The following is a 26076-nucleotide window of genomic DNA, read 5'->3' as shown; positions in this document are numbered from 1 at the left end:
AATTGGGATGAATTGGGAAGGCAGAACACAGATGAATTGCAATGCCTAACATTGGCCCCCCAGAGAACAGATAATGAATGGACTCTTGGTTGAGAGGTCCTGAATGCCCAGTTTGCCTTCAGATGAGACTGGTTTTGCTTAACTTTTCCTTTGTTACAAGGGAGGGTTTGATAGTAAGTAACCAGTGTAAAAAGTAAAACACATCATTAAAACTTGCTTTAAAAAAAGAAAAGGACTAGACCTGTGGGAAAGCTCCTTGCAACAGTCTTTGGATCTGTCTGTGTTTCTGGTGTTTCTAACCTAGGTCCTTGGGTAAGGGTCACTAAGTTGCAGGGAGAAGTGGTCCAACTTTCCAGACATGAAGGCAAGGTTCAAACAGGCATGAAATTTTCTCCCAGTTCCCATAGTTGAATAAAGTTTTCTCAGAAGACAGAATCTGGACTAGACTCATAATTGAATAGAAACTAAACTAGCTCCAGAATTGAATCATAAGACGGAGTCAGTGTGGTTCACTTAATTCCCATAATTAACCACCTGCTGTCCTCATCTTCACAGTCTCTCAGACCTCTGAGGCCATTTGATCCAACCTCCTCATTTTATAGATAAGGAAAGGAAGATCCATGGAATCCTGGGGTGACTGCCCAGGGTCACACAGGTAATAAAAGAAAGTTTGGGGGAGGATTTGAACCTAGATTCTCTACCCTGAGGTTGTTGCCAAGTCCAATGTTCTTTCCACTTTACCACAAGGCCTCCCATACCACAATTCATCAGAAATTGTTCTTGGGGGAAAGATGGGAGAGAGATGAGGTTGATGACAGTATAAATTCCAAGCTGATTGAATGGCCAGAATTTTCATTAATAGCTCGATGCCAGCCTGTAAGGCTTCTAGGGTAAAGCAGTGGTAATTCTCTGGTACTCTATCCATCAGACCACTTCTAGAATATACTGTGTTCAATTCAGAGAATGTTTATCCTGGAAAAGAAAAGACTCCTTGGGCATATGCTAACCTTCTTCATATAGATCTCAAGGATTCTCATGTGGAAAGAACTATATTTGTTCTGTTTGGCCCTGGAAAGCAGGATTAGGAGTGATGAGCACAAATTGCATAGAGGCGGATTTAGGCTTGGTGTCAGGAAAAACTTCCAAAGAATTCAATTTTTCTTAAAGTGGGAATGGGGTGCTTCTAGAGATGGTAGATTTTCTTCACTGGGTATCTATAGATAAAGGCAGGATAAAGACTTGTTGGATATGATGTAGTGAGGATTCTACTTTTGTAATATCTCTTTTATATCCCCCCCTTCTCTCCTCTTACACTTACACCACCCTGGTCATGCTCACAAACAATTTTGCTCTTAGTTTGAAAGGCTGTTATAATCATCTTGTTTTGTTATACTATGTCATGGAAATGCTTGTTTTGTTCTATGAATTGAAAATAAAACAAATTTTAAAAAATGAATTCATGTCAGGGGTAACTGGAGAGTCCCAGGGTGTGGTTCTGGGGTGGCTGAAGACATGGGTGGTTTCACTCACAGCGATATTTTCTTCTTTCAGTTCTATATGTTCTTCAGGGTTTTGCCTGCCCTACTAAGGGAAGCCCAAGAGACAAGGGGATGGAAACCAAACTCCTACCATGTGAGGTCCAGGTGAGCTTTCTTTTCAGAGATTCTTTTAGGACCCTGGCCTTGGTGTGGCCTCGGATCCTTTTTCTTTCTTTCTTTTTTTTATTTCACTTTTAACATTCATTTTCACAGAATTTTTGGGCTCCAAATTTTCTCCCCCCTTGTCCCCTCCCCCCACCCCAAAACACTGAGCATTCTAATTGCCCCCATCTCCACTCCGCTCTCTTCTCCATCATTCCTCTCTGCCCTTGTCTCCATCCTCTCCTCTGTCCTGTTGGGCCAAATAACTTTCTATACCCCTTTACCTGTATTTCTTATTTCCTAGCAGCAATAACAGTACTTGACAGTTATTCCTAAAACTTTGAGTTGCAACTTCTTTTCCTCCCTCCCTCCCCTCCCCCTCCCTTTGGAAGGCAAGCAATTCAATATTGGCCAAATCTATGTAGTTTTGCGAATGACTTCCATAATAGTCGTGTTATATAAGACTAACTATATTTCCCTCCATCCTATCCTGCTTCCAATTACTTCTATTCTCTCTTTTGATCCTGTCCCTCCCTGTGAGTGTCGACCTCAAATTGTACCCTCCTCCCCATGCCCTCCCTTCCATCGTCCCCCCCACCCTGTTTATCCCCTTGTCCCCCACCTTCCTGTATTGTAAGATAGGTTTTCATACCAAAATGAGTGTGCATTTTATTCCTTCCTTTAGTGGAATGTGATGAGAGTAAGCTTCATGTTTTTCTCTCACCTCCCCTCTTTTTCCCCAAACTAAAAAAAAATCTTTTGCTTGCCTCTTTTATGAGAGATAATTTGCCTCATTCCATTTCTCCCTTTCTCCTCCCATATATTTCTCTCTCACTGCTTGATTTCATTTTTTTTTTTTAAGATACGATCCCATCCTATTCAATTCACTCTGTGCACTCTGTCTCTATGAGTGTGTGCGTGTGCATGTGTGTGTGTGTAATCCCACCAAGTACCCAGATACTGAATAGTTTCAAGAGTTACTAATATTGTCTTTCCATGTAGGGATGTAAACAGTTCAACTTTTGTAAGTCCCTTATGACTTCTCTTTACTGTTTACCTTTTCATGCTTCTCTTCATTCTTGTGTTTGAAAGTCGAATTTTCTTTTCAGCTCTGGTCTTTTCATCAAGAATGCTTGAAAGTCCTCTATTTCATTGAAAGACCATTTTTTCCTCTGAAGTATTATACTGAGTTTTGCTGGGTAGGTGATTCTTGGTTTTAGTCCTAATTCCTTTGACTTCTGGAATATCCTATTCCATGCCCTTCAATCCCTTAATGTAGAAGCTGCTAGATCTTGTGTTATCCTGATTGTATTTCCACAGTACTTGAATTGTTTCTTTCTAGCTGCTTGCAATATTTTCTCCTTGACCTGGGAATTCTGGAATTTGGCCACAATATTCCTAGGAGTTTCTCTTTTTGGATCTTTTTCAGGTGGTGATCGGTGGATTCTTTCAATATTTATTTTGCCTTCTGGTTCTAGAATCTCAGGGTAGTTTTCCTGGATAATTTCATGAAAGATGATGTCTAGGCTCTTTTTTTGATCATGGCTTTCAGGTAGTCCCATAATTTTTAAATTGTCTCTCCTGAATCTATTTTCCAGGTCAGTTGTTTTTCCAATGAGATATTTCACATGATCTTCCATTTTTTCATTCTTTTGGTTTTGTTTTGTGATTTCTTGGTTTCTCATAAAGTCATTAGCCTCCATCTGTTCCATTCTAATTTTGAAATAACTATTTTCTTCAGTGAGCTTTTGAATCTCCTTTTCCATTTGGCTAATTCTGCTTTTGAAAGCATCCTTCTCCTCATTGGCTTCTTGAACCTCCTTTGCCAATTGAGTTAGCCTATTTTTCAGGGTGTTATTTTCTTCCGTATTTTTTTGGGTCTCCTTTAGCAGGGTGCTGACTTGTTGTTCATACTTTGCTTGCAAGTCTTTTATTACTCTTCCCAGTTTTTCCTCCACCTCTCTATCATGATTTTGAAAATTGTTTGGGCTCTTTAAGACCTTTTCCCAGAACTGATCCCATTGAGTGGGCTGGGATGTAGAAGCACTGACTTCCGTGTCTTCCCCTGATGGTGAGCACCGCTCTTCCTCATCAGAAGGGAGGGGAGGAGAAACCTGCTCACCAAGAAAGTAACCCTCAATAGTCTTGGTTTTTTTCCCTTTTCTGGGCATTTTCCTAGCCAGTGACTTGAGCTCTGAATATTCTCCTCACACCCACCTCGCCCCCGGATCCTCCCAGCCCGCACTTGGGGTCTGAGAATCAAATGCTGCTTCCCAGCCTCAGTGCTTTGGGTGGGGGCAGGGCTGCTATTCAGTGTGAGATTAAGTTCAGGTGCTCAGGTGGGGGCAGGGCTGCCTCACGGGCTCAGTTCTCTCAGGGGGTTTATGCAGAGACCTTCAACAATGGATCCGGGCTCCTGCCTGCTTGGGGAGCCTTGGTCTGCTCCCGCCTCCGCTGTTGCCTTCCGAGGGGGCCTGAGTATGGGGGCGTCCCACTCCCCTCTCGACCCACCAAAAAGACCTTCTCACCAACCCCCATCACCTGTGGGTGGAGGGACCCATGCGGCCGCTGGAGATCCCATCTCTGAAGTCTGCTCGGATCTGTTCCTCTCGTTGCCGGGGCTGGTGCAGGGCTGGGCTGGGCTCCGCGTTCGCAGCACGACGGACCTTTTGCAAGAGGTTTGCAGGTCCCTCTGGAACAGAAATCTTATCTGCTCCATTATTATGTGGCTTCTCCTGCTCCCGAATTTATTGGCAGCTCTTTACTACGGATATTTCATGGGCTGTGGGTTCTGAGCTAGCGTATTTGTGTGTTTCTACTCCGCCATCTTGGCTCCGCCCTCCTCAGATCCTTTTTCTTCTCTGTGAGCTTCTCTTTTCCCCCTTTTTCCTCTTAAGGCAGAAATCTAAAAACCCAATTCCCAAGCATCAAGAGGCTGGCTCAGTGTGGAGAAGAGGGCTCCCATTTGGACAGTTCACTGATAGGCAAGGCACCCTATCTCCAAACACATGTGTGCAGTATTGTAGGCTTAGGTGCTATAGTTTTCTCCAAGTGATTGTGCCCAAGATGTGGGATTTCCAGCTGTTTTTGACATCTCCGCTCATTTCAGTTTTGGAAGTATGCTCTGGTCATTCATGTAGCATAGTAAGACTCTATTGCATTGATATACCATAATTCATTTAGCTCTTCCCCAAGCAGTGGCCTTATATGTTGTTGTTCAAGGTTCTTTCCCACTCTGTGGGAAATAATTCCATAGAATTCTGTGATTCTATGGAAATAAATGACAGCTGAGCTGTACAGCAGCTGTCTGTTAGCTCTCATAGCAGGAGAAGGGTTTGTTAGCTACTTCAGTTTCTAGTATGAGGGGGCTATTTCAACTCCTTTGTAAGTCAGTCTTGCAGTATCCAGCTGGAGTCTCTTAAATATGATTTTTGAACTGCTTTATTTCTGTCTCTACTACCTCTTTTTGAATTCAGTTTCTTCTTTGAATAGTTATGAAAATTCCTTTCATTTCCCATCATGCTCTGGGTCACTACCTGGGTCCATGTAAATGGAAGCTTAATCCCCTGGAGGGTGAAACTAGCATCTTTTCCCCTTGCCTGCAAAAGAACTGTTACTCTCCTTACATTACTGATTTTTGCCAATTTGACAGATGTATAATGGGGATCAAGAAAGGGATCCCTTTGTAATCCCTACCAGGTAGTTGTATGGAACAGGAAAGCCTCCATGTAGAAGGTAACATATGAACTGAATCTTGAAGGAAGAGAGAGCTTTTGGAAGGTCATGGAGAAGAGAGAACAATTATTCCAGGCATGGGGGATGGCTCTGCCCAGAGGCAAGAGATGGAGTATTGTAAGTGGAGCCAATTTGACTGGATTGTGGAGTGTGGGAGGGAGAATAATAATGTTCAATGAGGCTGGAGTGATGGTTTGGGGCCTGGTTGTGAAGGCTTTTGAAAAGGAGATAGAGGAGTTTATATTTTATCCCAGAAGGAATGGGAAGTCACTGGAGTTGGTTAAATGCAGGAGTAACTATCAGTTTGGTAGCAGTATGTAGGATGGACTGGAGAGGGGAGAGACTTTGAGACAAGAAGATCAATTAGGAGACTTAGCAATAACCTAAGCAAGAGGTGATAAGAACCTAAGATAAGGTGGCAGGTGTGTGAGTAGGGAGAAGGGGTAGGAAGTGAGAAGCAAGGGCAAGATTTGGCAACTGATGGATATAAGGGATGAGGGAGAGTGAAAGATCAAGGATAATGCCAAAGTTACAAATCTAGAAGCCCAGAAGGATGGATAGTGGTGCCTTTGACAAAAATGGAGACATTTGGAAGATGGGAGGCATTAGAGGGAAATAACTAGTTCTGTTGGGGACATTTGGAATTTGAGATATCCTTGAGACATCAAGTTTGAAACATCTAGTAGACAATTAGTGAAATAGTACTGACGCTCAAGGGAGCCACCACTGATGGATATCTAGATCTGTGAGTCATCTTTATAGACATATAGTTAAACCCATTGGAGCTGATGAGGTTGTCAAAACAGAAAAAGGAGAGACAAGAGAAAAGAGCCTGGGGGAATACCCACAGTTAGAAGAGCTGTTATGGATGATGAGCCTGAGAGAGAGCAGTCAGACAGGTAAGAGGAGAACCAGGGGAGAGGAATATCACAACTCAGAGAAGAGAGAGTACCCAGAAAACGAACAGTAGAATCAATATGGCCAACGTGTGTCCATCCTTCATTGCCGAAGAAGACCATGCCATCAGAGAAGTGATGACATGACTTGCACTTGACTTTATTTTGAGTGAGGGAGGGCTGTGCAGGGCATCAGCCTCACTTCTCCTCCAGAACTATCTGAATCCAGTGATCAGATATTCATCAGGATGACTGGAGATGACCCAGGATGAAGCAGTTGGGGTTAAGTGACCTGCCCAAGGTCACACAGCTAGTGAGTGTCAAGTGTTTGAGATGAGATTTTTTTTTCATTTTTTTTTATTTAACTTTTAACATTTATTTTCACAACATTTTGGGTTACAAATTTTCTCCCCTTTTATCCCCTCCCCCCCCAAACCCAAGCATTCTAATTGCCCCTGTGACCAATCTGCTCTCTCTTCTATCCTCCCTCTCTGCCCTTGTCTCCATCTTCTCTTTTGTCCTGTAGGGCCAGATAGCTTTCTTGACCCCTTAACCTGTATTTCTTATTTCCCAGTGGTAAGAACATTACATTTGATCCTAACACTTTGAGTTCCAACTTCTTTAGCTCCCTCCCTCCCCACCCCTTCCCTTTGGAAGGCAAGCAATTCAATATAGGCCAAATCTGTGTAGTTTTGCAAAAGATTTCCATACTAGTTGTGTTGTATAGGACTAATTATATTTCCCTCCATCCTATCCTGACCCCCATTACTTCTATTCTCTTATGATCCTTTCCCTCCCCATGAGTGTCAACCTCGGATTGCATTCTCCTCCCCATGCCCTCCCCTCCATCCTCCCCCCCACCCTGCTTGTGCCCCTGTCCCCCACTCTCCTGTATTATGAGATAGGTTTTCCTATCAAAATGAGTGTGCATTTTATTCTTTCCTTTAGTGGAATGTGATGAGAGTAGACCTCATGTTTTTCTCTTGCCTCCCCTCTTTATCCCTCCACTAATAAGTCTTTTGCTTGCCTCTTTTATGAGAGATAATTTGCCCCATTCAACTTCTCCCTTTCTCCTCCCAATATTTCTCTCTCACTGCTTGATTTCATTTTTTTTTTAAGATATGATCCCATCCTCTTCAATTCACTCTGTGCACTCTGTCTCTATGTATGTGTGCGTGTGTGCATGTGTGTGTGTGTGTGTACTCCCACCCAGTACCCAGATACTGAAATGTTTCAAGAGTTACAAATATTGTCTTTCCATGTAGGAATGTAAACAGTTCAACTTTTGTAAGTCCCTTATGACTTCTCTTTGTAAGTCCCTTATGACTTCTCTTTGCTGTTCACCTTTTCATGGTTCTCTTCTTTCTTGTGTTAGAAAGTCAAATTTTCTTTTCAGCTCTGGTCTTTTCATCAATAAAATTTGAAAATCCTCTATTTCATTGAAAGACCATTTTTTTCTCCTGAAGTATTATACTCAGGTTTGCTGGGTAGGTGATTCTTGGTTTTAGTCCTAGTTCCTTTGATTTCTGGAATATCCTATTCCACGCCCTTCAATCCCTTAATGTAGAGGCTGCTAGATCTTGTGTTATCCTGATTGTATTTCCACAATACTTGAATTGTTTCTTTCTAGCTGCTTGCACTATTTTCTCTTTCACCTGGGAATTCTGGAATTTGGCCACAATGTTCCTAGGAGTTTCTCTTTTTGGATCTCTTTCATGTGGTGTTCTGCGGATTCCTTGAATATTTATTTTGCCCTCTGGTTCTAGAATCTCAGGGCAGTTTTCCTTGATAATTTCATGGAAGATGATGTTTAGGCTCTTCTCTTGATCATGGTTTTCAGGTAGTCCCAGAATTTTTACATTGTCTCTCCTGATTCTATTTTCCAGGTCAGTTGCTTTTCCAATAAGATATTTCACATTATCTTCCATTTTTCAAATCTTCACGCTATGTTCTGTGATATCTGTCTTTCTCATAAAGTCCTTAGTGTCCATCTGTACCATTCCAGTTTTGAAAGATCTATTTTCTTCAGTGAACTTTTGAATCTCCTTTTCCATTTGGCTAATTCTGCTTTTGAAAGCATTCTTCTCCTCATTGGCCTTTTGAACCTCTTTTGCCAATTGAGTTAGGCTAGTTTTCAAGGTGTTAATTTCTTCAACATTTTTTTGGTTCTCCTTTAGCAGGGAGCTGATCTGCCTTTCATGCTTCTCTTTCATCCCTCTCATTTCTCTTCTCAGTTTTTCCTCCACCTCTCCAACTTGACTTTCAAAATTCTTTTTGAGTTCTTCCATGGCCTGAGCCCATTGGGTGGGCTGGGACACAGAATCCTTGATTTCTGTATCTTTGCCTGATGGTAAGCATTGTTCTTCCTCGTCAGAAAGGAAGGGAGGAGGTGTCTGTTCTCCGAGAAAGTAGCCTTCAATAGTTTTATTTCTTTTCCCTTTTCTGGGCATTCTCCCCAGCCAGTGACTTGACCTCTGAATATTCTCCTCACACCCACCTCGCCTCCTGGTCCTCCCAGCCAGCGTTTGGGGACTGAGATTCAAATGCTGCTTCCCGCCTTAGGGCTTTTGGCGGGGGCAGGGCTGCTATTCAGTGTGAGAATTAAGTTCAGGTGGTCAGGTCAGGGCAGGGCCGCCTCTCAGGCTCAGTTCCCTCAGGGGGTTTATGCACAGACCTTCCACAATGGATCCAGGCTCCCACCCGCTTGGGGAGCCCCTGTCTGCAGCCGCCTCTCAGCTTCTATCTCCCCAGGGGGCCCGAGCCATGGGGGCACCCCACTCCCCTCTCGACCCGCCAAAGAGACTCTCTCACCGACCCTCGTCACCTGTGGGTGGGGGGGCTTGTGCCGCTGCTGGAGATCCCGTCCCTAAAGCCTGCTCGGATCTGTACCTCTCGGAGCCGCGGCCGCCGCAGGTCCGGGCTGGGGTCCGCATCTGCAGTGCGACGGACCTTTTGCGAGAGGTTTGCAGGTCCCTCTGTGGGTGGAGGAACCCTCGTGGCTGCAGGATATCTCTTCCCCGTAGCCCATTCGGATCTTTTCCTCATGGTGTTGCGGCTGCTGCAGGGCTGCACTCAGCTCCCAGTCCCGGCGCCCAGTCCACAGCGCGAAGGACCCCCCCGCAAGAGGTTTGCAGGTCTCTCTGGAACAGAAATCTCCCTCGCTCCAATATTCCGTGGCGTCTGGGTGCAGAATTCACCGTGGGTTGGTCCCCTCTAGCCGTTCTGTGGGTTGTGGGTTCAGAGCTATGTGTATGTGCGTCTTTCTACTCTGCCATCTTGGCTCCGCCCCCTTGAGATGAGATTTGAACTCAGGTCCTCCTGACTCCTGCACTGGTGCTCTATCCAGGAGAAAAGAACATCATTCTGGGGAATTAAGAGATTCATTGGTAACTCTGGAAAGAGCAGTTTTATTTGGGGGATAAGGTTTGAGGACAGATTCCACAGAGTTGATGCAATGAGTGATAAGAGAGGAAGTATAGGAAGCAAGTGTAGACAGCTTTTTCTAGGAGTTTGACTTGTCAAGGGAGAAGGTATACAGAATGATAGCTTGAGGTGATGGTGGAGTCTAATGAAGGTTTTTTTAAGGATAGGAGAGACTTGGCTATATTTGAAAGCAGTAGGGAAGGCACCAGTAAGCAGGGAAAGCTTGACAATTTGAGAGAGGCAAGGAGAGGTTGCAATTTGCTGAAGAAAAATGGAGAGTATGGGGTCAAGTGTACATGTAGAGGGGTTGGTTTTGGCAAGAAGAAGGGCTACCTCATTGTCAGATATTAGAGGAAAAGAGTCAAAAGTGAAGCTAATGTCATGGGATTTTGAAATGAGAATGGGAGAAGAAGGAGCTCACATCTAATACCCTCAGTCTCCTCAGTAAAGTTAGAGGTAAAATTTTTATCTGAGAGAAGGGGAAGAGGAGAGAGGAAGGTGTAGGAGGTTTGAAAAGAGTTCAAATAACTTCTGTAGCAAGTGAGATAAGGAATCCGTTAGAGATACAAATCTTTCCTTGCCACAGTGAGGGCCCAGTAAATTTAAAATGTACCCAGTCACCCCAGTTATCTGACCTCCTCCAAGTCCTTTCAAGAGCCTATGAATGTGGGTAGAGGAGGTAGGTGGTGGGAATAATCCAGTTTGAGATTGGCAAAAAGATGAACCCTGATAGGACAAGGAGTGAGGGGTTTGAGAGCAAAGAACGATGTAGAATTGACTAACTCTAATTCAATATAATTGGCTAACTATGGACTCAGGATTGGAAAGAGGGAAAAGTAAAATCAGAGCCAGACTAGTGGCCCAAGAATCTGCTGGAGGGTGGAGATACTGGCAGTCTTATGATGGTAAAGAATAGGTTTAGTAGGGGTGAGGCATAGGGAGAGAAGAATAAAAGCAGGTAATGGTAAGATAGAGGTTCATTTTGTGAGAACTTGGGCCTCCCTGAGTTCCTCTAACTTTATTAGCATTAGACCTGGTCAGCTTTCTATTTAAATTAGCTTTAGATTTCAAATGTGTTAGTTTCTCACAACCCTTATCCACTATTTCCCATTTGAATATTTGTTTTTCTCTGGGGCCCCACTGCTCTCCCTATGGCCCATTGGGCTTGTTTCTCCTCCTCCATTTTGGAATTCTGTTTCCCCTTGAATCTTGGCTCTCTGAAAATCTACCAGTGAATTTGCAGGCAGTCTGAGCCTCCCTGTCCATGACCGACTGCCGAGTCTGTCAGATGAGAAGTGAATCAAGGAACTCAGTGACCTTTACGTTCTGAGCTCAGTCTCAGCTCTTTTCCTTAGCTGTCTGGCACATTTTTGTTTGCCAAGTCTACAGTTTCATGGAAGCTCACAGAGTTTTCTCCAGAAGTATTTGTGGATAAATCTGAACTTCTGTTTGCTTTCAGGAACTTGTAAAAGGCTCTTCCTTTTTTTTGGAAGGAACTCCAGAGAGCTAGCTAATTTCCTGGACAAAGAAATTGTTAGGAACTTTTGTGGGCTGTTCTTTGGAGCCTTTCCACCACCCTCTTGTCAGCCTGATGGATATTTGTATTCTCTAAGTCTGGAGGAGATATTTGGGGTAATTGCCAAGTTTTTGCAATCTAAATTCCGTTTTGTCTAGCTTCTTTCTCCTATTCTCCATCTCTTTGGAGGACTTTCCATCTTAGTCATAATTCCCTTTGTTTAAATGTGAGTTATTTTTTGAATACTAGCTGAGAGCAATCCTCCAGCAATTAGTGCTATCCCAAAGTAGAAAAGGGGGTTGGTTCCCCTTCATGGGAGAGCTCCAAGCAGATATCTGCAAGGCTGCCGCGTCCACATCCTAGCCCAGGGCCAAGGATGGTGATGCTTCCTGGAACTGCAGCAGTAACCTGTTGTTTCAGGAATCAGTAGTGTTTGAGGACCTGGCGGTGTACCTCACCCAGGAGGAGTGGGATTGGCTGGACCCTGCTCAGAGGTGTCTCTACAGAGATGTGATGCTGGAGAATTATGAGAACATGGCCTCACTAGGTAAGGCCTTTACCTGGGACTCGAGCTGAGCTTCTTAGCTATCTTATAGTAACTGTGAGGTCCAAAGGATTTGGGTGACTTAGGACTTAGTATTTAGGGATTAAGGATTCTTGATCTTATATTGGCATAGAAAGGGTGTCCTTTCTCCTTCCTCTTCCTTGACCCTAGACTGTTCTATCCAGAGCTAGAAATGGGTTACTTCCTTGACTTCTCCATGAACCTGCATATTTCCCATCCTCTGAATTCCCTCTAGGAGACCTAGCCTCACTGTCTTTGACCCAGAACTGTCACCAAGATTCAATCTGGACATACCCAGAGGTGAGAGTTTCCTGTACTTCTCATAAATTGAAGACATGAGCTAATAGCTTTCAGGCCGGATCTCCTTGACCTACCTCATACTATGGGTAGCACAGTCCTGGAATTTTTCCAGAGGGTGCATAGGCCCTTCTAGGCCTTGCTGTTGAAGTCTCTATGGATGGTTCTTTGCTCTTCCCACTTGATGCCTATAGGGCTGGGCCTGAGCTTGGGTTAGTCCTATTAAGCCAGGACAAACCACTAGCCCCTCTCTTCCTTTCTCACAAGCAGGATTTCCTATGTCCAAACCTGATGTGATCTTCTGGCTGGAGCAAGAAGAGCCCTGGGTCCTGGAGGTGCAAGGAGCTGCCAGGAGAGAGGCCTTGAGAGAGAGAGCTGCTCAGGTGAGTGAGTAAGTGGAGAATCTTTCCTTGCTTAAGTCTTGTTTACTGTGTTACCATTTTAAAGATGAGGAAACAGAGGCACAGAGGGTTAAGCAATTTACATAGGATCACACAGCTAGTGAGAGTCTGAGGCCAGATTTGAACTCAGGAAGGTGGATCTTCCTGATTCCAGTCCTGGCACTACTTTGCAAAACGCCTACGTTCCTTAGTGTGCTAGGTGATTTTCGAGAAGGAAAGGAAAGGAAATAAAAGGCAAAATCCTGGCCTTGGGAGCGTTCATTCTTAGGTTTGGGTAAATGGAAACAGAAAAAAATGAAACAATTAGGTAACTGTTATTGGCACTGCATGGAGCAGTGGTAGAACAGGACACTGCCAGTACACATAAGTGCCAAGATGGTGTAGGGCTAATCAGGGCAGGCTTATCAGAGGAGGCGACAATTGAGTTTTGTCTTGTAGGAGTCACTGGACGTAGATTGGCAACAGAGGAGGAAGAATTATTTTAGCTGGAAAGAAGAAGAATGAGGAATGTTTAGAAACAGGAAGGAGGAAGACTGGGATGAAGGAAAGAGATTGACTTAATTGGAGTAGAGTGTACAAAGTGGAAGTAACCAAACATAAATCAGTAACCAAGCATTGAGGAGTTTAGGCTGGATAGTAAAATGCACCAGAAAATCCTCTCTGTACTTTCCCCCTCTGTAGCAATGAGAGCAATTGACTAAAACTATGTTTTAATAATTAATTGCATGAAGTTTAGTTTAGTTTAAGAGTCAACAAGCATTTATTAACCATCAACAATGTGCCAGGTACTGTACTAAAAAGTGGGGATACAGGAGATAAAAGGCAGTCCCTGCCCTTGAGGATCTCACAGTCTAATGGGGGAGACAAGAAACAAATAGACATCAACAAGATTATTCTGGAAGCTTTGATTAGTCATCTGCCAGTGTCTGTGTGAAGGAAGGACTTAATTGTGTGCAATACTGTGACACAAAGGATTTGAAAACATCTGTGCCAGGGGCAGCCAGGTGGCACTGTGGATAGAGGACTGGTCCTGGAGTCAGGAGGACCTGAGTTCAAATCTGACCTGAGACACTTATGAGCTGAGTGACCCTGAGCAAATCACTCAACCTTGATTGACTCACACACACACACACAACTCAACAAACAAAAAACCACATGTAACTAGACTCATTGTTTATCCATCCCTGGATCCTGGCTCTTATAGTGGTCTCTAGGGTCAAGTTGTGGGAGGTCTCAGTTCTACTGATTGTCACCATCAGCATTTTTAAAAATGCACATGCTCCTATAACATTCTCAGTTTGCCTAATAACCTCTTTTGGATTTTTTCTCCCTTTATATCCTTATTACAATAATGTTGATCAATCAGCTTAGTAAACTTTGGGTGGTAGACCTTGCCTAGTCAGGTAGGGGCAAAAGCGTGTAGCTATTTGGGTAGAGTTCCCCATTTGGCCAAACTGAATATTTGACTCTTACAAACACCTGAGTTTCAAGTATATGTGGTAAGTGTTAAGTTCTGTATCACAGATCCAATTAGTTTATCAGCCCAATAATATACCTCCTAAAAGAATTCTCAGAGATTCATTAGTCCTGAATTCTTCTTCCCCCAAACATATGGCTCTTCTCCTGGTAGGCTTTATGTTCGTAAATTTCAATGATCTAACTCTTTACTATATAGATACTTCTACTTGCTTGATACAGAAATAAGATTCACTGGTTTATAATTCCCCAGATTCCCTTCGGGATGGACCAGAGTGCTAGCCATTCTTTGGTCTTGCATACAGCAGTAATTTGTAAGGGCAGATTACATATTTTGGCCACTGATTCTATAGTTCTTCCTTTAAAACTTCCTATTGCCTGACATTTGATTACATTCAATCATCTAGTTCTGTCCACATTAGATCTGGAACATCCTGCATATTTATACTTACCATCATTTGAGCTTAGAACCCTGAACTATCTATTCCAAAAGTGTGTGAGTAGGAATCTTTCTGGTGTCTCCCCCATGAAATATCAAAGCAAATACATTTTCGTTCCTCTGCCCTCTTTTCATCCCTGATCACATGTATTACACTATGACCACCAGGTGGCCAAAGATTATCTATCTATCTATCTATCTATCTATCTATCTATCTATCTATCTATCTATCTATCTAACTATCTATCTATCTATCTATCTATCTATCTATCTATCTATCTATCTATCTATTCTTTGTCTTCTTATGATGATGGGTTTAAAGGTCCTGTTATGAGTTTTTGAGTCCTTTGCAAAGTATTTCTTGAATTCTTTTACTTGGTTCTTGTCTTGTTTACCCATGGCCTGCTATATTCAGCAACTTTCTCCCATTCTCCTTGCTTGAGTAGCCTTCCCAATTTAAAAAAATTTTTTCTCCTTGGATGGAGTCTTTCCCATTACTAATTAACCATACCTGGCTTCTGCTAAACCCTAGTGATCTTCAGAATTTAATAATAACCACTAAATTTATGTAGGCTTTAAAGGCTGCAATTACTTGTTTAAGTAGTTCAGGGTGAATTTGTTTTAATTGTATGCTATGTCTCTTTCTCAGGCTTCTTAATTTTTACTCATCCTGATCTTAGCTCTGCTGATGTCTTCCTGACACAGACAGCCTTTTAGGGAGACGTTCACAACAGTAACACACCTTCTCGTGTCTGCTAAGATATGGTTTTATGGGTGCTTGCTATGCTCAGCATCTAATGATTTTTTTTCTCAAAGGAAGTGTTCATGCTATAAAGCATGAGGTTCCTGTGAAATCTACTGGCTTCCCTCGTTCCTTCTTCTCAAAGCATGATGTCCTATGGCAGAAGGTATAGTAGCTTAATTTGGAGAATCGTAATACCTTTTTTTGTAGAATTTCTCATATTCTTCATCCTCAGTAACTACATAAGTTGCAGTTATTTTCATTGTGGCCTTTTTGCAGATACTTGTCATTAGTACTGTTATATATGATGACCTATGAAATATTGTTTTTTATTGCTTCTAGCATCATAATAAAACCTGTTCTGCCAGCTCCTTTATTAGCTTCTCCAAGGAATGCCTGTGAGCCATCCTCCCATTTCTGCAACTTCATTTTTTCATTTGGTTCATTTATGACAAGAATGTCAAGTTTAATGTGATTCACCTCTCTAACAGTACGCCCACTCATTGGCCACTGGCCAATGCTGTCACATTTAGAGAAGCAACACTCAAACTGTGTGCTTCTTAGCATCCTTTCTCCTGGTCATGCCCACATCACTGCAAAAACAGCTGCACATTTCACATTTGCCTTTGTTTCATGAGTTGCTGTGGCCAGAAAAATTCATCAGCTGGTAGCCAGTTATTGGGGATAGGCTTCTCTATAACTGCTGAGACTGAACCTTGGAAAGCAGCCTTTATCTGTTGGCAGGGCTAGCCATTCTAGAATTTCTAGCATGGTAAAGGCTTCCAGAGTTTACATTCGACTTTCATAGCCTTCAGGAACCCAGAATCATGTCCATGACATCAGAATAAGACTGGAGGAGTTGAACAATTTAATTCTAAACTATTTAAATGTGTAACTGAAATCTCTATGGAAATGGGGAAAAGAAATTGCATCAATACTAACTGTAATATTCAGAAGATTAGTTAATATAAAGTAATTGGGAAGGAAAAAAGGAACAAGCATTTATTAAATGCCTACTAAGTGCAAGGAATTGTTGTAAGTACTTTACAAATATCATCTCATTCGACCAATTACCACAAAAAGGACCCTGCAAGAGCCCAAGAATCTCCTTAGTTATGAAACAACTGACTTACTTAGCAGAGAGAGATGACTGCCAAAGACAACACTGAGTTGGGGCTTGAACATATATTCTCTAAAAATCCTAACTCCACCTTACTATCCTTACTTCACAAGTAAATTCCCTGAAAAAGCTGTTTATACTTGATGCCTTTATGTCTCTTCTCACTCTTTTCTAAACCCTTCTGCAAATTGACTCCCAGTCTCATCATTCAACTGAAGCAGCTCTTGTCAGTTACCAGTGCTCCCTTAACTGCCAAGTAAAGTGGCCTTCTTTTCTCAGTCCTTAGTGTGCCTGATCTTTCTACATTATTTGACCCTGTTGACTATTTTCTCTTCCTGGATACTTTGTCTCTGGATTTCATGACTTTTCTTTCTCTTGGTTTTCTTCATATTGATCATTTTTCAGTCTCTTTTGTAGGATTTCATCCACGTCACACCCACCAACTGGGGATAATTCTCCTAATGTGCTATCCTGGGCCCTCTTTTGTATTTTTATATTTCATATTTATATATTTTATATTCTCTTATCCCATCAGCTCCCATGGGTTCAGTTATCTCTACGCAGATGACAACCAGATCTGTTTATTCAATCTTTGTCTCTCTCCTAAGCTATGGTCCTGTATCATCAATTGTTTATTAGACATCTCAGACTAAATGTCCCATAGACATCTCAGATGCATGTCCGAAACATTATCCTTTCCCCAAAATCTGCTTGTCTTTTCTACTTCCCTTTTACTATTAATGATATTCTAATCTAGGCACTCAGATTTACAACCTTGGCATCCTCCTTCCCCACCCCACATATCCAATCAATTGCCAAATTTTCTGTTTTCTTTCCCCAAAATATCTCTCTCATTTGTCTTCTTTTCTCTATTCACATAGCTACCATCCTAGTGCAGTTTCTCTATCTTGACTATTTCAGTATTCCATTGGCCTCCCTGCCTCATCTCTCCCCATTCTAACCTCCATACAGCTCTCAGAGTCTCTTTCCAGAAAGAGGTCTGATCATGTTATCCCCTCTTCTCACAAGTTTGAACTCCAATGGCTCTCTGTTTCCTCTAGGATGACATTTAAATTCTTCTCATGGGTATTTAAAGCTCCTAACAACACAGCCCCTTTCTGTGTTTCTATATACTGTTTCTGTCCATATTCTGTAGCAGGACTGGCACCTCACAGGCCAGACAAAAACAGGTGGTAGGGCATTGACCCTTGGGCCATAGTTTGCTCTACAGTCTAACCATACTGGACCCCTTGCTCATTTTTTTAAAAATTAATTTATTTAACTTTTAACATTCATTTTCACAAAATTTTGGGTTTCAAATTCTCTCCCCATTTGTCCCCTCCCCCACCCCAAAACACCGAGCATTCTAATTGCCTCTATCACCAATCTGCCCTCTCTTCTATCATCCCTCCCTTCCCTTGTCCCCATCTTCTCTTTTGTCCTGTAGGGCCAGATAACTTTCTACACCCCTTTACCTGTATTTCTTATTTCCTAGTAGCAAGAACAGTACTCGACAGTTGTTCCTAAAACTTTGAGTTCCAACTTCCCTTCATCCCTCCCTCCCCACCCATTCCTTTTGGAAGGCAAGCAATTCAATATAGGCCATATCTGTGTAGTTTTGCAAATGACTTCCATAATAGTCATGTTGTGTAAGACTAACTATATTTCCCTCCATCCTATCCTGCCACCTATTGCTTCTATTCTCTCTTTTGATCCTGTCCCTCCCCAAGAGTGTTGACTTCAGATTGCTCCCTCCTCCCATTGCCCTCCCTTCCATCCTCCCTCCCACCCTGCTTATCCCCTTCTCCCCCACTTTCCTGTATTGTAAGATAGGTTTTCATACCAAAATGAGTGTGCATTTTATTCCTTCCTTTAGTGGAATGTGATGAGAGTAAACTTCATGTTTTTCTCTCACCTCCCTTCTTTTTCCCTCCACTAAAAAGTCTTTTGCTTGCCTCTTTTATGAGAGATAATTTGTCCCATTCCATTTCTCCTCCCAATATATTTCTTTCTCACCACTTAATTTCATTTTTTTAAGATATGATCCCATCCTATTCAATTCACTCTGTGCTCTCTGTGTCTGTGTGTGTGTGCATGCGTGTGTGTGTGTGTGTGTGTGTGTAATCCCACCAACTACCCAGATACTGAAAAGTTTCAAGAGTTACAAATATTTTCTTTCCATGTAGGAATGTAACACTTCAACTTCAGTAAGTCCCTTATGACTTCTCTTTGCTGTTTACCTTTTCATGCTTCTCTTCATTCTTGTGTTTGAAAGTCAAATTTTCTTTTCAGCTCTGGTCTTTTCATCAAGAATGCTTGAAAGTCCCCAATTTCATTGAAAGACCATTTTTTCCCCTGAAGTATTATACTGAGTTTTGCTGGGTAGGTGATTCTTGGTTTTAGTCCTAGTTCCTTTGACTTCTGGAATATCACATTCCACACCCTTCGATCTCTTAATGTAGAGGCTGCTAGATCTTGTGTTATCCTGATTGTATTTCCACAATACTTGAATTGTTTCTTTGTAGTTGCTTGTAATATTTTCTCCTTGACCTGGGGACTCTGGAATTTGGCCACAATGTTCCTAGGAGTTTCTCTTTTTGGATCTCTTTCAGGAGGTGATTGGTGGATTCCTTGAATACTTATTTTGCCCTCTGGTTCTTCAATCTCAGGACAGTTTTCCTTGATAATTTCATGAAAGATGATGTCTAGGCTCTTTTTCTCATCATGGCTTTCAGGTAGTCCCATAATTTTTAAATTGTCTCTCCTGGATCTGTTTTCCAGGTCAGTTGTTTTTCTAATGAGATATTTCACATTATCTTCCATTTTTTCATTCTTTTGGTTTTGTTTTGTGATTTCTTGGTTTCTCATAAAGTCATTGGCCTCCATCTGTTCCATTCTAATTTTGAAAGAACTATTTTCTTCAATGAGCTTTTGAACCTCCTTTTCCATTTGGTTAATTCTGCTTTTTAAAGCATTCTTCGCCTCATTGGCTTTTTGAACCTCTTTTGCCAGTTGAGTTAGCCTATTTTTCAAGGTGTTACTTTCTTCAGCATTTTTTGGGGTCTCCTTTAGCAAGGTATTGACCTGCTTCTCATACTTTTCTTTCATCTCTCTCATTTCTCTTCCCAGTTTTTCTTCCACCTCTCTTACTTGATTTTCAAAATCCTTTTTGAGCTCTTCCATGGCCTGAGCCCATTGGGTGGGCTGGGATACAGAAGCCTTGACTTCTGTGTCTTTCCCTGATGGTAAGCATTGTTCTTCCTCATCAGAAAGGAAGGGAGGAATTATCTGTTCACCAAGAAAGTAACCTTCTATAGTCTTAATTTTTTTTCCTTTTCTGGGCATTTTCCCAGGCAGTGACTTGACTTCTGAGTTATATTTCCACACCCACCTTGCCTCCAGATCTGCCCAGCCAGAGCCTGGGGTCTGAGATTCAAGTGCTGCTTCCCAGCTTCAAGGGTTTGGGCAGGGGCGGGGCTGCTATTCAGTGTGAGATTAAGTTCAGAAGCTCAGGTGGGGGCAGGGCCGCCTCACAGGCTCAGTTCCCTCAGGGGGTTTATGCAGAGAGCTTCAACAATGGATCCAAGCTCCTGCCTGCTTTGGGAGCCCCTGTCCTGCTGCCACCTCCACTTCTGCCTCCTGAGGGGGCCTGAGTTATGGAGACACCCCACTCCCCTCTCCACCAGCCAAAGAGACCCTCTCACCGACCCTTGTGGGTGGAGGGACCTGCGCGGCAGCTGGAGATTCTGTCCCTGAAGCCTGCTCAGATCTGCTCCTCTCGGTGCCATGTAGCCAAGGCAGGGCTGGGCTCCACTCCGGGTCCAGTGCGCGGCGGACCTTTTGTGTCAGGTTTTCAGGTCTCTCTGGAACAGAAATCTCATCTGCTCTGTTGTTCTGTGGCTTCTGCTGCTCCAGAATTTGTTGGGAGTTCTTCTTTACAGATATTTTATGGGCTGTGGGTTCGGAGCTAGCAAATGTGTGTCTTTCTACTCCGCCATCTTGGCTCCTCCCCCCTCCTTGCTCATTTTTATACACAACACGCCATATCCTTTTTCTGTCTTCTTGTTGGCTATGCCCCATGCTTGGAATGATTTCTCATTTCCAACTCTTAGAATCTATGACTTCCTTCCAGATCCAAATGAAGTGTCATCTTTTGTAGGAGGCCTTTCCTAGTCCCCTTTAGCTATGAGTATCTTTACCTCTAAGGTTACCTGCTATCTATTCAGTATGTATCTTGTATGTTTCTATTTATATCATGTATCATGCAGGTTTCATGGATTGTCTAACCATGATTTTATAGTACCTTACCACTCCCACCTATGTGTATGAATACCTACTTACTCTCTGGGCTGGCATATTCATTGCAACCTGCCATCACCTTGGCAGTTCAAAGTTAATTTTCTTTGGGATGTACCCAATGTATTCTAGCAACTTTCTTTCTGCCAGAATAAAGATCGGGTGAAACTTTATATTTTGAACTTATTTTTTCAGATTATGATAATAGAAATGAGAACAAGAAGTTGAATCTAAAGGAAGAAATTCCTGAAGAGGTGGAATCACAGTGGATGGTGTCAGAAAGACTTGTCCAGGATGTTTCCCAAGGCTCTGAATTTAGTAAATTGGATGAGTGTGTAGGAAGTTTAGTGAGACAACTGGAAAAGACCACAGTGAAACCTCAAATTAATTCTCTTTCTCTGGAGAATGGTTTCAAACCAGTGGCAATGAGAGCCCCCACTGGGGAAAAAAGTCACAAATATACTGAATTTGGGAGAAACTTCAGCTCAAGTTCAAATCAGAGAGTTCCTGCAAAAGAGAAATCTTATTAAAATGATACACGTAGCCAGTGCTTTAAATGGAATTCACAGTTTAGCAACTATCAAAGTACCAACATATCCAAAATTACTTGTGAACATAATGAATCTGAGAAAGGCTTCAGTCACAGTTCAGTCCTTAATGAGGATCAAATAATTTCCATTGGAGAGAAATCCTATGAATGTAGTGATTGTGGGAAAACCTATCACAACTGCAAACTCATTCAACATCATATGATTCATGCTGAAGAAAAACCTTATAAGCAGAGTGAATGCAGGAAAGATTTCAGTCAGATCTCAGACTTTATAGGGGACCAGAGAAGCAATCAAAGAGAAACATCCAATAAATGTGAGGAATGTGGGAAAGCCTTTAACCAGAGTGCACATCCTATCCTATATCAGAGAATTCATAATGGAGAGAAGCCATATAAATGTAGTAAATGTGAGAAAGCTTTCAATCAGAGTTCCAGTCTTATTCATTATCAAAGAACACACAATGTAAAGAAGCCCTTTACCTGTAATGAATGTGGGAAAACTTTTAGTGCAAGTTCCCCCCTTATTCAACATCAGAGAGTTCATAATGGAGAGAAACCTTATGGATGTAATAAATGTGGAAAAACCTTCAGTCAGGTCTCACGCCTTATCTGCCATCAGAGAATTCACACTGGAAAAACCCCCATGAATACAGCATATGTGGGAAAGTCTTTAGTGACCTCCCAGTTCTTATTCAGCATTGAAGAGTTCACACTGGAGAAAAACCCTATGAGTGCAAGGAATGTGGGAAAACATTCAGTCAGATGTCAACCCTTATTAAACATCAGAGAATACATAGTGGAGAAAAACCCTATGAATGCAATGAACGTGGCAAAGCCTTCAGTCAGAGTACATGCCTTATTTATCATCAACGAATTCATACTGGAGAAAAGCCTTATCATTGCAATGAATGTGGGAAAGCATTCAGTGCACGCTCATCCCTTACTCAACATCATAGAATTCACACTGGAGAGAGACCCTATGAATGCAATGAATGTGAAAAAACCTTCAGTAATCGTTCATGCCTTATTAAACATCATAGAATTCACACAGGAGAAAAGCCTTATGAGTGTAACAAATGTGGGAAAGGCTTTACCCAGAGTTCTAACCTTATTCAACATCAAAGAATTCACACAAGAGAAAAAATCCCATGAATGTAATATATGTGGTAAAGCTTTTAGTGACCACTCAGTCCTTATTCACCACCAAAGAATTCACATTGGGAAAAAAAACCTTATAAGTGTATGGAATGTAGGAAAACTTTCATCCAGATGTCAGAAAACACATTGTGGAGAGAGATCCTGTTAATGCAATGTATGTGGAAAAACCTTCAGTGATAATTCAGACATTATTAAACATCATAGAATTCACTTGAGAAAAATCCTGGTGAATGTGATAAATGTGGGAAAAACTTTAGCTTATTCAACCTTATTCAACATCAAAAATTCACACTGGAGAAAAACCTTAGGAATGTAATTAGTGTTAGAATTAGCCTTCAGCCAGAAAGGTGAAGTCATACTGGAGTGAAACCCAGTGTGTGTAATGAATGTAACAAAGCTTTTAACTAGAAAGCACACCTTATACAACCTCAAAGAATTCATGCTGGAGAAAAACCATATACATGTAGTGAATATCTGGAGACCCTTAGAGTTCTAATCTTATTTTCCATCAGAGTACATAGCGGTAAGAAACCCTGTGAGTGCAGCAAAATGTGAGAAAGCCTTTAGTGTACACTCACACTTCATTCAACGTCAGAAGATTCATCCTGCAGAGAGACCTTATGAATGTAATGAATGTATGAAAGCCTTCAGCAGAATACAACTATCGATCCCAAGAGAAGTCCTATAAATTCATTGAATGTAAGAAAACCTTTAATCTTAACTTCCCCTTCTTTCAGCATCATAGATTTTACATCAGATAATAGCCTTGTCAATGAATCAATCAACAAACATGGGAAAAACTGACAAAGTACCAACAAAGCCATTTGACTTCACCTCATAGATAACTGCAAAATCCTTCAAGGTGTGGCCACTTTCCCATTAACTTGTATTGTGTGACTCTCTTTAGTTCAGTGCTATGTAAAAATTAATTTTTTGATAAATGTTTTTGGTATGTTTGAAAAGAATGATATGTGTGGGAAAGGCATCTCATAAAATTCCCCTGATCCCACTGGGGATCAGGAAATAAATACCAAAGAAAAGATTCTAAAAATAAAATAAATGAGATAGTAACAGCTGAATTAAGATTATTTATCATCAGAGAATGGGTGGATTGAGTAGAGAAACTTGACTTCTGGTAAATCTTCTCACATGGTACATTTCAGCCACAATGAGCAGTGTCTCTCCTGTATCAAAAACAAGTATATCCCTCACATTCTTGAAAAAAAAATCCATTTACATTAAGTTGTCTTAAACATAGGCTTCATATCTGCAGATAGATTTCAGGATGTCTCTACACTTGAATAGGAAAAAAAATCATTATTTGTATTAGCTGAAATTTAGCCTTTCTTTCATTTATGAATTTTTAAAAAATATTACTAGAAGGCATCCATAGGATTTACCATAGGATGCCAGAGGGCATCCATGACACAAAATAGTTAAGAACCTCTGATTTAGGATAATCACAAAGGAAAGACTTCTGGATCTCGTTTCCTCATTTCTAAAATAAAGGGACTGAACTAGATAGTTTTCAAAGTGATCCTATGATCTTGGTATAGATTTCTTGTTGACATTTGGCAGTGGGATAGGTATAGTAACTTATCTTTGTTTTGCTAGTTACTCCTTACTACCCTTTCCATGATTCATGATTGTAGCAAGATTTAGAGCTTTAGTTATAGGCTTCTTTCTGAGAAGATATCAAAAATCTGTACTTCTACTAGAATTTCTTTCTTTCGTTTTTTTTTTTAGAGCCACAAATCTTCAAAATTTTTATTTCTAGGTCATTTAGAAGGGAAGGGAGCCATTACCACACAATCTGTATATATTTTGGATTTGGCCATATGGGACTGTCTTCCTGAAATTCTTTAGACTCACATTACAACTCATTCCTGATCTTTTGCCACGTTAGCACCTCAGCTAAATTTTCTGATTCCTAAGTTCACTGGCTTTCTTCGTACCCCCTGCTTTGCCATTAGCTTTAGGAACTCAAATACTTATATTGGTGGGGCTTTTTTTTACTTTGATCTCACTGTTCATTTCTGCTCAGATTGCAACCTTCCATCTCAATCTTTAAGTTCCTTGGCCATAAGCAAGTAATTTTCCCTTTTTGGGCTTCAGTTTCCATTTTCACCTCCTTAATATAAGAATTCCCCAAGAATTTTTCCTTGGCTTCCTTTTTCTCTTGACTCTCACTTGGCAATGTCATTTATTCCCACAGATGCCATCTCTGCACAGATTTATTCCACATCTCTATGTCCATTTCCCGACCAGTTTCAAATTCTAGATGCGTATCTTCAATGTTCCACTGAAAATTCAATTCACAAACATTTAGAACTGAAAGATCGCCTTTTTTCAAATTCCTTTTACAGATGAGAGAATGGAGGCCCAGAAAAGTTTAGTAACTTAACCAAGATTATTTAGTTAGGAAGTGGCAGAGCTGGATATGAATTTAGTTTGTCTTGAAACCAAATCCAGAACTCTTTCCAGTATCAGTCAGCTAGGTGGCACAGAGCATGGAGTTAGAAAGCCCTGAATTCCCATCCTACATCAGATGCTAGTTATATAACCCTGAGGTCACTTAATCTCAGCCTCAGTTTCCTCATCTGTAAAATAATGCGCCTACCTTCTGGGGTTGTTGTAAAGATCACATATGATAACATGTAAAGTGCTTTGTCATCCTTTAAGCACTAATAAATGCTAGCTGTTAATATTATTTATTAAGCACCTAATATATACAAGGTACCATACTAGTAGAAGAGAATAGAATGGCAAAAAACATGCTGCCTCTCCATATAGCACCTGTTACTTTCAGAGCACTAAGGATTGTCCCAGGGGCTAGGGCTGCAAAAACAACACAAGATGCTCCTTGGCCTGTGGAACTTCTGTATCCTATAGGGATCCAACAGGTACATAGAAAAGTAAATCCAAAGTAATTTGAGAGGAGAGGGAGCACTACTTACTGAGGATCTCAGGAAATATCTATATAAGGAGGCATCTGAGATAAACCTGGAAGGGAAGAATTCCAAGGGGGAGGTGATGCCATACATCTCTCCCTGAATTTGTTACCAACATGTCAAACTCAAAGTGCCTAGTCCTTAGCCCGGTGCTTGGCATGTAGTAGGTATCTATTAAATGCTTGTTGACTTGAACTTATTTGCTTCCCTACTCTTGATGTTCTTTCAGTGGCACCACAGAGTCTTCCCATATTTGAAACTCTGAAGTCATCTTTGCTTCTCCATTTTTTTATCCAAGGCCCATCCCAATTACTTCAGATGAAACTTAGCTTTCCTCTGATAAGATTTATCCCTTCCTTCTTTCATGTTATTCCATTCCTTGGTAACTTCACCATTGGCACTGATGATCTTTCTAACATCTTGGCTTCACAGTTCCTTATTCTTTTGGGGATGGAATGGGTCATTTTTGTGTACCTTCAGAGTAATGGTGTATTATATTTTTGAGGCAATAGGAGCACTCTTTTTACCTGTTCATACTTTCTTATTTTTCCCACAACTAAGTAGAGAAGACAATTAAATGGCTTGTTAGTGATCAGTAAGAACCTTTTTTGAAAGACTTAATCTTACTAATCTGGATGGGTCCAGACTATGGATTAGTTTTGAATTGAAGTAAAGAGAGAGAGGATCCTGTATATAGTTTGTTTCTACTTAGTCATTTGTTGTCTCTCTTATTAGACAGAGATTCTTGAGAGCAGGGACTGCTTTTTGCCTTTCTTTGCATCCCCAGTGCCTGGCACACAGTAGACACTTAGTAAATGTTTATTAACTGACCAATGTTATTGATCTACTATCTGATTCTGAGGCAGAGAGG

General features: G+C 41.5%; 1 protein-coding gene across 1 annotated transcript in view; it reads left to right on the top strand.

Moving 5' to 3' along the window:
• Nucleotides 1-23357, top strand: part of LOC140502259 (uncharacterized) — a 33083-nt gene extending 9726 nt beyond the window's left edge. Inside the window, 4 exon segments of the mRNA XM_072606545.1 lie at nt 11574-11757; nt 12343-12445; nt 20734-21731; nt 21734-23357. Coding sequence (XP_072462646.1) covers nt 11574-11757; nt 12343-12445; nt 20734-21731; nt 21734-22248 — 1800 coding nt within the window. The 3' untranslated portion in view covers nt 22249-23357.
• Nucleotides 23358-26076: the final 2719 nt, after the last annotated feature.

The sequence above is a fragment of the Notamacropus eugenii genome, chromosome 4, assembly GCF_028372415.1.
Source record: "Notamacropus eugenii isolate mMacEug1 chromosome 4, mMacEug1.pri_v2, whole genome shotgun sequence".
NCBI classification, from domain to species: domain Eukaryota; kingdom Metazoa; phylum Chordata; class Mammalia; order Diprotodontia; family Macropodidae; genus Notamacropus; species Notamacropus eugenii.
This window is presented reverse-complemented; position numbering and strand designations above follow the sequence as displayed.